The 17,385-nt window shown below is 43.5% G+C and overlaps 1 protein-coding gene across 1 annotated transcript in view; it reads left to right on the top strand.

Moving 5' to 3' along the window:
* KLHL29 (kelch like family member 29) overlaps window positions 1-17,385 on the top strand; it is a 416,167-nt gene that overhangs the window by 211,222 nt on the left and 187,560 nt on the right. Inside the window, exons 3-4 of the mRNA XM_056856635.1 lie at window positions 6,503-6,644; window positions 7,985-8,527. Of these exons, the coding sequence (XP_056712613.1) occupies window positions 6,503-6,644; window positions 7,985-8,527 (685 nt within the window). The remainder of the gene's footprint in view (window positions 1-6,502; window positions 6,645-7,984; window positions 8,528-17,385) is intronic.

The following is a 17,385-nucleotide window of genomic DNA, read 5'->3' as shown; positions in this document are numbered from 1 at the left end:
GGAGTCGGGAATCAAACCCGGTTCTCCAGATCGGAGTACACCGCTATCACATAGGACATGTGATATAGCAGATCATGGAGTTGAAGTAGAAAATTCTGTGATCTGTTCTGAGTCCGGGCTCTGTGCAAATTTGAAAACCAGGCACTGTGCACTAAGGGAGTGTATCTTGTTTAGCGTGTATGATTTATAAACTCCCTCAAGGCGGAGACAGAGCTGTTTTCAGAAACCAGGCAAATGCTTTCAGTGTTGTGCTGTGCTGCACAAAGAGAACTGTTAAAAAGATGAAATTTGAAGACAACCGAGGCTGGTAACAATATGGGATATTATTCTCAGAAATGTGCAGCTCTTATAGGCAAGTAAGTTTATGCTGTGTGAAGTCTGTTAGTCTAAATCTTCAAGATTCAGCAAACAAACATCTTCAAGATCCAGCAAACAAACATACAATTACCAGGCTGCTAACTTGGTCAGAGCAAGCAAGCTTACGTAAAAAAGCCTCTAGTGGCTTGATGTAGATTTGCACAACAATACTCCTGCCTAATTTAATAATGTCCTTTGTAGAAACATTTAAAATCTTAAAACCATTCAAGTGCACAATCAGAGTCCTCTGGACAAATGAGGGGATTATCCTGCCTCTATTTCACTTGTCAACGTTATACCTTAAGCCTCCAGGATGCTTCTGGTGTTGTGAGGTGGAGGTTGCCAATGCCTTCAGCATTGGAGGTTTTGTCTCTTAATCCTTCCAGTCAAAAAGATGTTGCCTCAAGGATTGAATTACTAATATATTTCCAAGGAGTAGATCTAACCCAGCTTTTCAACATCACCACCATCACCTCATACACTACGCAGATAATTTGAAAAGTTTATTTCAAAAGCCTTCCAGGATCAAAGGTACCATGGGGGACATCGTTTTTGTTAATGTTGCAGTAAAAGGCTGTGTGAATATCACTGCAATTCTGTGCCAGAGCATCTTTTTCTTGTTTCCTGCTTTTCCTTCTCCAATAACCACATTTAAACCTCATGGGTTACTGCGGCTTCTTTCTTCTTGCTACCGTTGAGCGCTTCACATCTAAAATATTCAAAAAGCAGATCTGAAAAAGGTCCACACTTGTGAGATTTAAAGGATTCATTCAAGATGAAACTACTCCTGCCCCCTCCCCTTAAAAATATATATATTTAATTACATGGTTCTAATCGCTTGTTTATACTTCAGGATAACCAAAGTCATGTTTTGAACATCAATCACACACACCCCTGTTGGTTTCTTCGAAGAAAAATAATGGGGTGCCTCAGTGGTGGATCATCTGCTTTGCATGCATAAGGTCCCAGGTTCACTCCCCAGAATCTCCAGTTTATAAAGGATCAGAGAGTAGGTGATGTAATGACCTCTACCTGAGACGCTGGAGAGATCCTGCCAGTAGACAATATTGACCTGATTCTATGACCTTAGGCAGTTCACCAGAGGGAGGACATCTTGGCCATCTTCTGGGCATGGAGTAGGGGTCACTGGGTGTGTGTGGGGGGTGGTCGTTGTGAATTTCCTGCATTGTGCAAGGGGTTGGACTACATGACCCTGATGGTCCCTTCCAACTCTATGATTCTTTGACCTTTACATACCAGTGGTCTGACACAATGTAAGGTAGCTCCATGAAATGATATTTATTAAGGAGGGCTGCTTTCCATGGCGAAGGTCCCAAGTTCAATCCCCAGCATTTCCACTCTAAAAGGATCAGGTAGTGTGAAACATCTGAGACCTTCAAGAGCTTCTGCCAGTCAGAGTAAAAAATAATACTCCCTTTGATAGTCCAACGATCTGAGTTAGAACAAAGCAACTTCTTGTATCCGTGTGTGTGCGTGTGTGTGTTTGGCATATGACCATATGTGCCCTGAAGCTAAGGACATCTGCACTACACAAGCAGAACTCCTGCAGATTGCTTATAGCCATATGTCCCTCCCTCCCTTTTTGTGTCTCTCACCAGGTAGGCACACATGGCACAGACTCACTCCTCCTCGCATAGGCATGCCCCATTGCAGGTTGAAAGTGGCCTTTCTGTTCTTACTTGAAAGATGTCGCCACAGATACTTAGATGCAATATGCTTTACATAAGGAGAGAAGCGAAATTCTATGTGTGCCCTGGTGATCATGGCACTATTTTGCTTCTGCAGCCCCACAGAAGTCCTGGTGGTTTGTGGAAAGTGCCGTCAAGTCGCAGCTGACTGATGGCGACCCAGTAGGGTTTTCAAGGCAAAAGACATTAGGAGGTGGTTTGCCATTGCCTGGCTCCACGTGGGCTGAGAGAGTTCTGAAAGAACTGTGGCTGGCCCAAGGTCGGCCCAGCAGGTTTCATGTGGAGGAGTGGGGCAATGGAAATCCGGTTCTCTAGATCAGAGTCCACTTCTCTTAACTACTACACCATGCTGGCTCCTACAGAAGTCCTGGGGTAGGGTTTTCTTGCTAACTCTGCTCAGAAACATGCGTTAGGTATTTGGAAGCTGAAGTAATTGGGTTGTATCCCTTGCCTCATCCCTCACAAATTGTTTCTCAGCCCTGGCACGGATATTTTGCTCTGTCCAGGATGAAGAAGTCAGCCTGCCGGTTGTAGCTCTAAAGCACCTGCCAGATGTCTCCTACCTCTAGGCAGCAGCTCTTCTCATTCCATCTTCCTGTTTCTTGCACACATTGAACACCTCTCCAGGGGCAAGCCATTATCTCTGCCTTTCGCTGCATCCTTCTGTTCTCCTTTGTGTGTTTTTTTTTTCCTTTTCTATTTCCAGGAAAATTCAGCATGTGCCGCCAGGGCTATGGTTTCTGCAGCATCTCTGCCTTTTCTCAGGAGTTCTGCATTGTTTAGAGTGTCCTTCTAAGTCATTTATCAAAGTAATTAAAATTAGTTCGTAATGTTAGAGCAGCAGCCCCACACCTGATTAATTTTGAGTGAAAAATCCACACACGGAGGCCCTGTAGATAAGGAGTCAGAATAATGACTGAAATGGGCAACATTTTATTCAGAAAGGGCATTTGCTATACTTACTGTTTTTTTATAGGATAATGGCATACTATTATTTATATTTTTGTTCAGATAAATATAGTGGAGCATTTGGAAAGATTTCAGTTGTTCTTTTTTTTGTGCTTGCTAGGTGATGGTTACATTCCAAGTGCTAAGCTCAGGTAAATTAAAATGTACTATATGGGATAAAGCAAAATTAGATTTGTAGGCAAAGATTATTTTTAATTTTTACCAAACAGCATCTCGAAAACTTTTTGCCTCCTCAATGCTGTCAGTACACTCCCTGCGGAAAGTAAATACCATACCTCAAGGAGAACAGAATTTGAAGTGTCATCTGGGCATAAGTGAGCAGAGAGGGTCATAAATGGACAGATATAATCTCACATGTGATGGAGAAGGGAAAATAGGTTTTTATGCCTTCGGGAAAAAAATGAGCTGAACTGTGAGATTTATATATTGACTTGGCCACCTGGAAAGAGGAAATCACAGGAGTCATCCTTCCCAATGAGTCTCTTCTCCTAGCAGCATTATTTCACATTAGCAAGCCAGCTTGGTTGAAATTCCAGTACAAGTTGCATATATGGTGACCTTACCTACTTGACCCACATATAGGGTTGCCAACCTCCAGGTACTAGCTGAAGATATCCTGCTATTAGAACTCCAGCCAATAGAGATCAGTTCACCTGGAGAAAATGGCCGCTTTGGCAATTGGACTCTATGGAATTGAAGTCCCTCCCCTCCTCAAACTCTGCCCTCCTCAGTCTCCGCCCCAAAAACCTCCTGCCGGTGGCGAAGAGGGACCTGGCAACCCTACCTACATATTACCCTTTTAAAGTACTTGCCTGCTTTTTGAGAGACAGCAAAGGTAACTTCTTCCTTGCTATATCTGTAGAACCGGAGGGAACTGGTCAGAGAAACCTCACAGGAATTGAATCTATCCTGTTTTAACTAATGATTGATGCTTAAGAATGCTTGATTCAAATCATCATTTGTGTGGAATGGAGCTCAGTATAAGCTTCCCTGATTGGCTACTCAGAAACCAGTCCTCTTGCTGTCTCTCAGGTCTTGTAAGCCACTAATGAATTCATGTCACAAGAGATAGGTGGACACTGAGTGCCTTTCTCCCACTCCTGAAAGATTTTGGTTTTGAAGAGAGGTAGCTCAAGATGTTCAGACCTTCGTCATTTTTCTTGTGGTTTGCTTAAGGGATACATGACTAGGCAGGGGAGCACAGACATCAGAGGAGGCAAAGGTATTTCCAAAACCTAGGAGATGTTCCAAGTAGATGTTCCAGAAGCCAGCCAGACAATAGGGAAGGAGACAGAAATCCAAAAGAACCAATGAGAGAATAGATCCTGTTTTCACTGATATCTTTTGATCTCTTCTCTCTTTCCCTTTCTGGAGTATACCTGGGAGGAGGAGAGATCTATTATCTGCCCTCTTCAGCTGTCTAGTCACCACTGGCTACTAGGCATTCCTTGTCCTTCACTTTATGCATAACTGAGCCGTCCCCACCGCAAACCCCCCGAAATTCCAACCTTTGAGAGGTTGCCTTCTCATGCCAAGTAGTCATCTGACCTGTTTTTTTAAAAAAAAATAAGATGCACACTTGAGAGTGCTTACAAGCAATTTACGCCCTTCATGTGTTCCTTCAAACAATTCAAATAGTCATATGACATGAAAGCTAAAGAGAAGAATACAGAAGGATGCAATTAGATTCTGTGTAGTCTGTGGTAATTTTTATGAAGCCCTTCTCTTAAATGTAAAGTTTAAAATCTATACAAACATTTGCTCACATGCTACTCTCATATTTCCCTTCATTTTCCTATGTTGTCTTCCCAACTGCCTAGGTTTTGTTTGTAAGCTCCTTGAGAGCAGGGATCTATTTTTCCCCCGCTTATGGAACTCTATTAATAATGTGTTACAAATGAATCAGAAAGTAGCAACCATGTACCACCACCACCACCACCACCACCTCCCCACCTGCCCATAATCAATAGTAAAACATGTTGTGAGCTTCCTTGTTTCTGTCTGCATAATTGGCTGGAGCTTGCAAAAGGTGGGACACTCACAGTGTGACAGCTTCCCTTATTTATTTATTGTGTGGTGTAGGAGGAGGTATCACTGGATGTTACTTTGGGTGGCAGCCAGGAGGCTCCCATAATGTCTAGTTGTAGCCTAAGAAAAGAACAAAACCAACATTTATCCTCAAGGCTGGCTGCTGACCCCTGTGTCAATGTAATGGGCGCCATTGGATTTTAGAGTCAGTTTTAAATTGTGGGCTTGAATATTTATTATATATTAGTGTAATTAATGGAATTATTATGTAATAATGTTTTATGATGTATGCTACTCTAAGCCCGACTTTGGCCGGGATAGAGCAGGATATAAATCCATAAATAAATGAATAAATGTCCTAAATAATTAAGTGATACTTACATTAACAGGGGTTATGTTATTTTACAGTTCTGAAATCCTCTTTCTCCCCACCCCACCCAGCAAAGACATAGGGAGGAGCTGAAGAACCAAAGGGTTATCTTGTTGAACATTTAATTTTGTGTGATTGTTTATATGAAGCTGTCTTTCTGATTATACTTCCCACATTATGATTGGTAATCCTTGCCCTTTTTTGGCACTTTACAGTTATTTCGACTTCTCTGACATGTTTCCAGTATAGTCATTTTTGCAGCAGGGCCTTTCAGTGCAGTGTTATTTTATTGGTTCAGTTATAAGGATTGTTGACTAGTGAATAATGACAGCATCTTTTGCTGTAATTTGTCCCTGTCCACTTTTTGTCCCAGTCCACTATAAAGAAAATCCAAACAGGTGAACATGCTCAACAATTGATTTCGAAAAGTCTCAGAGTAAAACATGTTGTGTCAACAATGGACACCTAAATATGAAATGCCAAACCAGAGTCACAAAGGACCTGAAAGTCACATTGTGGTCTGAAAAATCATAGAATCATAGAGTTGGAAGGGACCACCAGGATCATCTAGTCCAACCCCCTGCACAATGCAGGAAATTCCAAACTACCTCCCCCCCCACATCCCCAGTGACCCCTACTCCATGCCCAGAAGATGGTCAAGATGCCCTCCCTCTCATCATCTGCTTAAGGTCATAGAATCAGCATTGCTGACATAGGGCCATCTAACCTCCTCTTAAAAACCTCCAGGGAAGGAGAGCTTACCACCTCCCAAGGAAGCCTGTTCCACTGAGGAACCACTGCAACTGTTAGAAAAAAATTGTGGCCCTGTGTTTATTGGGAGTGAAAGAGGTTATTTTTTTATCATTGGGTAACAATTGTTTTCTGTTCTCATGCTAGATCTAATCGATGTCTGTAAAATAAGAAAATTATAATCTACTCCCCTTTGAATCAGAAGCCTCATTAAATGCAATATGAAACTAAAAACTTCTACAAAAATCAGCAAAGTGCCATAAAGGATTCCATAACTATAAGTTTTAAATTTGATACGTTTTTGTCTCCTTCCCTGCAGACACCTTGCATTTCCAAGACGGAGAATCAGCCTCAAGGATTAGCAACCAGTATAAGATGGGGACAGACGCCCATAAATCAGTCTACACCCTGGGACACGGATGAGCCGCCATCTAAACAGATGAGGGAGACTGAAAACCCAGGTATGCTTTCAGTCTTATGTGTAATTCTACTGTGGGAAATTGTTCAAAGCAAATTTAATATGCTCTCTCCAATTACCGTATATACTCGCGTTTAAGTTGAGTTTTTCAGCCCAAAAAAAGGGCTGAAAAAAGCCAACTCGGCTTATACGCGGGTCAATACGGTAGGGTAGGGGAGGAGGGAGGAGGGAAGAGGGAAACTTACCACTGCAGCCATGCTTCGCTGCCGGCCGGCTCGCCTTCCCGTGGCCTGGGAGCGACCAGCGGGGCCTGCCTGGGAGCAGGCAGGCCTCCCCGCCCCCCCCCGCCGCCGCCGCCGCCGGCCCACTCGCCTGGGAGCGGCCTGGGAGCGGCCAGCGGGGCCTACCTGGGAGGCTGCCGGGCCCGTGCCGCTTTCCGCCGCCCGGAGCGGCCTGGGGGCGGCCTCCAGCGGCTGCAGGAAAGCCGCCCCCACCGGGCCCGGGCCGCTTTTCGCCGCCAGGAGCCGGTCAGGTAAGCCTGCGGGGGGGGGGGGGAGGAGTTATAAGCCGACCCTCGGCTTATACGCGGGTGCCTAATTTTTCCCCATTTTTGGGGAGAAATTAGGCACCTCGGCTTATACGCGGGTCGGCTTATACACGGGTATATACGGTACCTCTCTGAATAAGACTTTATCATGAGTCCTTTTCTTAACGCCGCAGCTGCCATTCCTTTCTAGTTGTAAAGACCCCCTCAGGTTACTCCTGTGTCAAGACTAATATAAATGTATTAAGATTCCTGCAAGTTTGTTAAAGCTTTCTGCTTCACCCTATCTGTGTCTCTGCTAGGGTGTTTTAAAATTTAAAAAAATTAGAAGATATTGTAAAAGACCTTTATGTCCATTTTTAAACCGTTTGCACCTTCCAGACACATATTGTACATTGTGCAGTGATACCAGACGCCTAATTACAATCTCTCTGTAGTGGCCGGAACACCGTTATTATACGCGCCAAGTGTTTGTCAGGGAGCCATGAAAACACGTTGGGGGAAAGAGGTTAATTTTCTTGGAAGCCTGTACTTAAACTGCAGAAGGCTTGAAAATATATAATGCTGAAAACATGCCGCGTTGCTCGTTATTTTTATTTTTTTTAACATTTGCACTTGCCTGTCATGTTGTGACGTTTTTAGGCACTTACCAGTTTGGAATGGTTCCAGACCCCCTTCACCGGTTTATGAGATGTAAAAGGGAAGGGGAAGGAGGAGCCCTCTACAAGAGATAACAGAACTCGTTCTGAGAATGTGAGCAACTCTTGCAGGGAGAGCAATTATGCGAGGACTTCCCTTTCTGCCCAAATTGTTCTTATTGCCAGCTTTCCTTTTTCCAGGTACAGCTCCATGGGTTACAACCGTTGCAGCAGGTAACCAGCCAACTCTTATCACTCACTCATACGGGATGACTCAGCCTCCGACCTTCAGCCCAGCAGTGAACGTGCAAGCCCCTGTCATTGGAGTTACACCCTCACTCCCTCCACACGTCACCCCCCAGCTTCCATTAATGCCAGCTCATTACCAGCTTCAGCAGCAGCCTTCACAGCCTCTGAGTAACATGGTTGTGAACCTGCAAAGCCAGCCTTTGTACACTAACAGCCAGTCCATTACCATGTCTTCTATGACTGGGGTGGGTCAGGTGACTCACCCGGGCCACAGTGCGGTGGGGAACGGTCACATGACTTGTCCTATCCTGCCTCCGCCGCCACCTGCTTTGCCTTCGGCTGCCCTACCTAATAGCGTTCCAGCTACCAATGGGCAGGCTGCTCCTCAGCTTCCTCCCAACCAGACGGGCAGTCAGGACAACACCAATGGGGTACAGATGCTACGGACAGTTGGTGTGGGGAAGTACGAGTTCACAGACCCTTGGCACCCAAAAGGTAAGTTAGGCCAGAACTCTTCCATGTTTTTTGATTCTTGATACTGAAGGGGTTTATATGTTGTCAGGGAAATGCAAGGGGCTGCAGAATTTGGGTTCTTCCAGGAAGCTGCATAAAGGGCAGGCTTGCCCATTAAAGCATCTACAGTTCCGATGCTCCAGGGCCAGTACTCCAGCATCGGTTTCCTGTCTTGTGTTCTGTGGTAGCTGTTCATGAATTAAAGATGACAGCCTGGTTCCTATGAGGAGAGAAAGGAAAACTATGTGTTCCTTTTTGGCACTGAATGACACTTTGTAGGGTACCTCAAGTAATCAGAGATTCACCTCTCAAAGCACATGAGACAGCTGTCGTTCAGTGCCTTACAGTTTCTTTTTTCCTTCTTTTGAGGAACATCTACTTGTAAGTCACACCGTTTTCCTTCTGACTCAAGCTGTGGTTTTCATTTTCAGTGGTTTGAATGGCACTAGGGAATGTCCTTCCGTTCACTGTTTAGGGAAGAATTGGACTCACAAATTCCATTCAGCTCTGGACTGTTTGCGCCAGATGGGAGCCTCTGAAGTTCTTTTTTGCATATGGGGCAGCCGTTAGCACAGCAGAAAAAAAAGCCATTTGCTCCAGAAAATGTTAAGTGTATTTTTGTTTCAATGTTTTAATGTTCTCCACCTTGTGGACCCTGATTGGGCCGAAAGGCAGCATAATAATATTTTAGGTTAAATAAACAAACGGCATCAGACCTACTTCAGATCCATATTTGGGAACAGTGTTTTAAAAAAGCAACTGAACAGTGCAGCCAGCTCTCTCAGGGTAAGCTCTGCAAGGTCCATAGTGTATAGTTGGCAGGTACTACTTTTTTTGATGCCTCCCCGCCTCCAGATCTGGACTGCACAGTCTTTGCCCAGCCTTCAGTACCCCAGATCTGCTATGGGACAAATGGAAGACTGTGTGGGCTTTAAATGGAAACCACATAGTTGTGCATACAGGACCAGCACGCGCACACACACCAGTGGGGTGGGTGGGTAACTTGTACCATTGTTATATTCTTGGGGGAGGGTACTCTTGACTTTTTGTGAACATACTGAGCTGGATCCTACTGTGCTATTCAGTTGGCTCTTGCACATTATTCCGGCACAAGATACTTTGATACATCAGTAGGAGTGTCCTTGCACTAGAGGAATGTGTGAGGGCCAACAGAACAGTAGGATCCAGTCCAATATCTCCATGGTTTATTTAGACTCTAGTGTCTCACTTGAAAACTCTTCTGCTTTCTGGAACCAAATTAGGTTATCAGGGAGATACTACATTCATTTAAGTACAGAATAGCCCAGGCAATTTATTTGCTCCCCAAGATATGTCCACTGGTAAACCCAGAACTCAAGTTGAGATTTTTTCCTGGAAGATAACAAGTGAACAGCTCTTCGACTCCAGTTGCTTCTACACACACGCACACACGCGCACACACACACACCTCTTCAAATGTGTTAGAAGAGTTAATACAACAAAGTGTTAGGTTTGGCATTCAGTATTCTACCAAACATTCGAGTGTTGTTTTAATTTAATCTGTGTGTGTGTGTTCTGTCTTATTTTTCCAGTTTGCCTGCCTCTCTTTGAAAACTATTAATGCTGTACATATGGAACTGAATAGAATGGAGCTTAATAAAAATCTATTAAATCAGTATAAAAGACCACAAAGGCTCCATCAAGTCTGCTGGGAAATCTGTATCCACGTACAGGGTCCACATTTAAATTAGGTGTAGCTTGGTATGGAATAGACTTAATTACTATGACATGTAGTTGTGATGTTAACAAAACTAAGTTCCATTTATTCCTTTACACATGCAAAAAAAAGTTGTTTCACTATTTTCAAGCTTTTTTCTCTAACAATGAGAAATCATTTTAGGTCATTAGTCAGTAAGATAAGTTACCATTTCTTAAATTTTTCAAGCACATTAAAATCGCAAGTAATTTTTAAAAAAATAATAAATATGGGTTGCTCAAACAGCTTTATAATTCTGAATTTTTAATGTTGGGAATATTGTTTTTGTAATCAAAATTGGATGAAAATTGACCCTAAAGGAAGGGTACCTTACTATGTTTCAATAGTTTTAATTGTAATCTAGATTGGTTTACCAGAACAATCTGCCGAGTGAGTGAACACATTAACCGTTCTTAGAGAGCATCTTCCGAACATTTAAATTCCTTGCTGGATGTAACTCCAAATACGAGTCTCACCAGTATGTCAACGCTTTTGGAAAGGGGGAAGCACTATAATAATTATTATTGTCTTCTGCCATTAATTTCTGAAGATAAAAAATGTGGAATAAAACAGTACTTGTCCAGAGTTTAACAGAGAGATGCTAAGGACCATTTGGTACATTGTGGATCAGTCTTCTTCTGTGTTCTGCTGCAGGTATTTTGCAGTGTAGCAGGTTCTCTTGGTCTTGACCACCTGACCTCACCGAGGAAAACCATGAGCGGCTGGGCATTCCCATTCTGTGTACATGTACTGGGTGTATACATGTGTATTTAAAGTCAGTTTTCCTGTTACATGTTATGGGTTTTCCTCCATAAAAGCATGTTGGTTTGATTATTTTTATAAGATGAAGGGGCCCTAATGCAGAATTTTCAAACCCTCCAGGCTAAGTGAACGGTACTGATGGTCCCGGAGATGAGAGAAACTTAGAATGCACACATCTCGTGTAGAGTAGTGAAGCAGACACTAGTTTCAACTGATGACAGCTGTCAAAGTATTAGCTTTACAATTTTTTTCATAAATTGCAGGGCAGGCAGCTGTTATCCTGTGAATTAGATTTTACAAGCTTCTCTATTTACAGTCATCAGCATCTGATTTATTCCCTCTCATTTAATGGTAGAGAGAGACAGTGAAGAATCCATATACAAATGCCTGAAGAATCAAAACTATTTGGAAGGGGGAAGTAATTCCTTTTTTTCCATTCTTAAAAGCCTTTGCTACAAAGCTATAATTCTGCTTGTCAGATCTAATGTCAAACAAGCGTGCATATAATCTATTTAAACCGAAGAAACCTTCAATTCAGCACCTGGGCCATAAACTTTTGCCATGTTTTGAATGAGATCCCTAATGTAAATTATCTCAAATTTATAAAAAGAGTGTTTTTGTTTTAATTTCCCTCTGAGTCCCTAATTTCCCTCTGACTGGCTAATTTCAAACTCTTACATGACAGACAGCTTCATCTCAGTTTCAAAGACCAGAAAGTCCGGCGTAGCGATGTCATGTAGTTCAAACATACAGTCAAACCAGATTCAGTAACAGTTCTTTAAAGAGATTTTCTGTTTCATTTGGGTGATCCTTGGCCAGCATTGCCAGGGAGTGGGGCTGCAGATGGCCTGCGAGATCTTTTTCATTACATTCCTGTCATTATTTTTCCCCCACCACCCATTTTATTGTTTTTACCTGACAGTCTCGCCTTGCGCTGAGTAATTATTTTGCAGTTCCCTAAATGAAAAGAACATGTCTCACCAGTCAAACTGATAAGGGGTACTGATTTTTTTTATACATCATTAGTGAACTGATTTAAAATTTTACATTTTGTTTTCCCTAATTATGTTTCATTTGGCTGAGCTGTATTCCTGCAGGGTCTGCCTTTGAATGCATTTGCTCAAACGTTCTGTTCTTAATAGCCTATTTTTGTTTTTTTATAAGTAAACAAACGCATGGCAAAACAAACCTTCAAAACATAGAAGGTTATGTGGAGACGGTCCTCCATTTGCAATAGGTCAATTGTATTTTCCATTGTGTAACTGAAATTACGTCTTTTATGCGGTTAATTAATATCATTTAAACAGTATACAATGGTTACATATTGCAGATTTAATAAGGGATCATTCTCACTATACATGCTTCTTTTTCTATAGAACTATGTGACATGTATATTTAATTGTATTTGGGGTCTCTTATAGCTGGTTGTCGTGGTAAAGAGATTTTTAAAGATATATAACTATACAAAATATCTTCTATGTTATTGTAATTACTTCAAGTTGGATGCTATGCGTGAAATCCTGAAGGGGCTGAATGCCCAGAGGAGCTGGCACAACCCCATGCCAGCATAACTACCCCTTTGCACCATGATAAACTGGCTCTTGTGGGGGCATTTACGCCAGCCCCCCCAGACGCAGGCGGTAGCACGGCGCTCAGATGCCACCACAGCCTCCCGGCAGTGTTCCAACAGTGCAATGCCCCACGCCGGCATCCAGGAAGGCATTCCCAAGGTGTTCCTGGGGGCAGAGCTGCCTTTAGGCAGCTTCCAAACACCTTTCGTCCCGGGAACACTGAGGCATGGCTACACCAGCTATTTTGCTGGCATAGCCTCACTAAAGGCAATGGGGCTATTTCTCTGTTTTTTATTTTTAAGTTTTTCCCCCCACCTTTATTCCAACCAGGAAGCCTCAGTGGAAACAGCACGGCTGCGCCTCCCCCGGCCTCTGCCTAACTACCCCCTCTTCAGGAATGGGCTGCCTGATTCTGTTCCACCAACTCTTCTTCCAACAGAGAAAGGCTTCCTCTGGTTAAGAATGGCTTTTTTTCCTATTGGGCAAAGACCTATTTTTCTGATGGAGAAACCTTGTTCTTTGTTGCTAGAAAACTGGCTGGAAGGGAGTCATAGAATCCAACCCATTGATTTCATATTTACAAATACTGAAAGAGCTGATATTACGCATGTTTTCATATTTACAAATACTGAAAGAGCTGATTATTGTAAATAACTACATTGTGGTATTTTTATTAAAATACGCATCCATTGTTTCTGAGCCCATTCAAATGCTGTTGAGATTTGACTGGTTTCAGCATTAGAAGATGCTACACAGTGGATTCTCATGGCCAGGAGAATTACCGTGTGGTGCTTGTAGAATGAGTGAAAGGGATTCTTGTAGCTTTCCCACATGCTTATGCCCAGTGTTACCAATTTTTTCAGGCACTCACAGTCCAATAACACTGGGTTTCAATCGCATGAATAGAATATGTAGGTCACTTCCTCCCCACATGGTTTCAGGTACTGCATAGTGGCAAGAGCCCCGTTGCGCAGAGTGGTAAGGTGCAGTACTGCAGTCCAAGCTCTGCTCATGACCTGAGTTCAATCCCAATGGAAGTTGGTTTCAGGTAGCCGGCTCAAGGTTGACTCAGCCTTCCAGCCTTCCGAGGTCGGTAAAATGAGTACCCAGCTTGCTGGGGGTAAAGGGAAGATGACTGGGGAAGGCACTGGCAAACCACCCTGTAAAACAAAGTTTGCCTAGTAAACGTTGGCCCTGACCGGAATGGCCCAGGCTAGCCTGATCTCGTCAGATCTCAGAAGCTAAGCAGGGTCAGCCCTGGTTAGTATTTGGATGGGAGACCTCCAAGGAATACCAGGGTTGCTGTGCAGAGGAAGGCACTGGCAAACCACCTCTGTTAGTCTCTTGCCTTGAAAACCCCAAAAAAGGGGTCGCCATAAGTCAGCTGCGACTTGACGGCACTTTACACACACACACACACACACAGTAAACGTCGGGATGTGGCGTCACCCCATGGGTCAGGAATGACTCAGTGCTTGCACATGGAACCTTTACCTTTTTATAGTGGCAACTACACGTTTCCATCTTAAGTGTCACTGGAATCAGTGGGCTATTTCCAGACTAGATTGCAACTCAGATTGTAATATATAAACCCAGCGCCGTTGATATAATACATTCATAAGCATAAAGGAACAATAAAAATAGAATAACAATCCTACAACTGCTTATAAAACTGCAAAGAAGTAAACAAAAAACATCTGGAGCTCAAAAAGGCTAGCAACAGCATATGTACATATTTACGCAACTCACCAAAACATCTCCAGCAGCAGCATTTTTTTACACCACTTTCTAAAAGCCAACAGAGAAGGTGACCTTCTGTCTTCCTGTAGTAAACTATACCAAAAGGCCAGGATGAGGACTTAAAAGGCCCACAGCCAGGCCAAGGACGATTGTGCAGTCTTATGAGATGGTACAGGAGGGAAAGGTAGTGAGATTGGATCCCAGGTTGTGAAGAATATCAAAGGTCCTTTATGCATGGGTACTTGGACTCATATTCACCCCCAGACTGACTCAGTTGTTCCTTGGAGTTATGTATGAGTTTTCCGTCCCTTAGAGATGACCTCACTCCCAGCCCTCACAAATTCCGGGACTTCCTGATGCTGTTAAAACCTGATTCTTCGAACTCCCCTGAGATCAGCCCTGGACAAATTGTCCTCATCTCCATGCATAAGCCAAAGTGTGGGACAGGGGAGCTGGGGGGAGGTGACATTTTTCTCACAGTAAGCACTACAGCCAATTACAAAGCAGCATTTCAAGGGGTGGGGACTCAAAGGCTTCCTGATTTTTGTCTTCCACCCGGAGTTCTGAGCAGACATTTGTAACATAAAAATGGGTTTTAAAACAACACTTGAGTTTCTCCCCCCCTCACCCCATTCCTTTTAAAGAGCTCAGTTTTGTGAAATGGTTTTTAACACGGCACTTGGGTTTCCGCCGAGGGGAGAGGGGAACTGGATGTTTTTCTCAACTGGCACTACAGCTAGTTACAAAGCAGCATTTTCAAGGGGCAGGGACTCAGACACTTCGGGATTTGAGCTGGTAATTTTGCTGGTGCATAGCATTTTTAGGATTTGCAACTGAAAAGCATGGGTCAAGCGAGCATCGAACCCCAGGTAAAACTCCCATACATAACAGACCAAAGGTAAGAACCAGCACCTTAAACTAAGCTTCAGTTTTAGCTTGTTCTCCTTCAGTCTCTTGACCAGAGCATCCTGTAGCAGATAATAATCCAACAATGACAAGAGGCCTTCTCTCTAGTCTCTTTATCAGATTGTCAGATAGAAGCTTGGTAATTCCAATGTGATACTTTTCTCAGTTGTTGGAACCATAATCGCCTTTGTCAATCCCATAGTTGCCATTCTGAGTGGCAAGGGGGCCTCAGCATGTACGTTGAAGTCCCTCAGAACCAGGGATCCCCAACACTAACACCTTTCCTGGCTTCCGTCAAGTGTTTTTAGAAAGTGGGCAGGCCAGGTGGGGCTTTTGCCCAGCAAGGCTTCTGTTTGCCAATGGAGATCTGATTGGTTGTACAGATGTTTAAAAACATTGCTTTGGCGGCAGCTGCCACCACCACACAGGGATCCTCACTGGGTGACTAAAGATAGGTTGGGGCAGCTATTTTGCTGCTGGCTCCACCTTCTGCGGCAGCCATTTTGAGGCAGTCGTTATGTGGCTGAGCCTACCATGCTGTGTCAGAATTTCTAAGGTGCCTGCAGGCTCAAAAAGGTTGGGGACCTCTGATGAAAACAATCCACTTGGCTATCTTCAGCTCCAACTCTGAGACAACCTCAACTTCAGCTCCAACTCTGAGACAACCTCTGAGACAACCCTGACCAGGGCAGCCACTGGTCAGGTTAGGAGTGTGATAAAGCACCAGTAGACATATCCCTGGTGCCCCAGTGCAAGGCATATAAACAAACTGGCCACCATCTGCACCAGAATTCTGTAAGAGAGAGAGAGACTCATGGAAGAGTATACCATCACCATTCCCCATGACCAAATTCATAGTTGACAAGGGGCCAGGTACCTAGGTGGTGTCAACTGGGACGGAGTAATATTGTCAGGCTCACTCAGATAGGTTTCAGTCAAGCAAGCCGGGCCGATGAATTCCTGAAGACATAAATCGTATTAAATGAGATAGTAAAATCAAATGTGCAGCTGGTAAAACTATTAAAGAGTTGCTAAATCAAACAGCTAACTTTAAATATAATTCAGAACCATTTTTGTAAAAAGCTCCAGGAAATGAAATGGTAGAACTGTGAGATAGTTACTACACAGTTTAATAATCAAATAGTGCCATGTTATTGGGACAAATAACCATGTTTAAGATCGTTAAATCTTGAAGTATGGGACATTGCCTAACATAACACACCAGCAAAATAATAATAATAATAATATATAAACAAGGTTGACCTTATATAAATATTGTGAAATATCCAAATGTAAATTGTTAGAGCCAGACAATGATATGTTTACACCAAGATTGTGTGGCTGTTACTCAGGTGTTGACAGGATTAGATGTCTTTCCCAAAATGTACATTTCTATTGTAGGGATAACTCATTTTCTTAGTGCACAAACCACAGGCTGGGATTCTGTGTCATGGCTGGTGCATGTTATGTATTTATTCATTTAGTATATTTTTGTCCCATCCTTTCTCCAAGGAGCTCAAAGCAACGTATGCCAGTGTCCTTTGCTTCATTTTACCCTCACTACAGCACCATGAGCTAGGTTAGGCTGAAGGAGAGAATAACTGGTTCAAAGCAACCCACCTCGAAAGATGGGAGTCCCTCTCATGTGGCATTCCACAGGGCACGGGAATCTGCCACTGAATGAGGAAATTGACCAGCCTTCCACATGCAGATGGGGAAATGTAATGATGGATATTCAGATAATTTCTGAATATTCAGGACCCCCCACCCCAGTAGGCCTTAAGAACCTAAGAAGAGCCCTGCTGGATCAGACCAGTAGTCCATCTAGTTCAGCTTCCTTTCTTACAAAGCAGCCAATCAATTACTGTGGAGGGCCAACAGCAGAGCACAGAGGCCAAGGCCTTCCCTGATGTCTCCTCCTGGCACTGGTATTCAGAGCCACCACTTTCTCATCCATGAGTTGAGACCCCTAATCTGTGCGTATCCAGCTGGCCTTCCACATGGAACTAGTAGCAATTCTGAGGATGCTACCTGTGAGGTCCTGGCCTTTACCTTTCTGTCTAGTAACCTACATTTTTCCTTCAAGACCAAAGGACTCCGTTTCCCAGTGTCATTGGTATCACCGT

This window comes from Euleptes europaea, chromosome 10 (genome assembly GCF_029931775.1).
Source record: "Euleptes europaea isolate rEulEur1 chromosome 10, rEulEur1.hap1, whole genome shotgun sequence".
Classification (NCBI taxonomy): domain Eukaryota; kingdom Metazoa; phylum Chordata; class Lepidosauria; order Squamata; family Sphaerodactylidae; genus Euleptes; species Euleptes europaea.
This window is presented reverse-complemented; position numbering and strand designations above follow the sequence as displayed.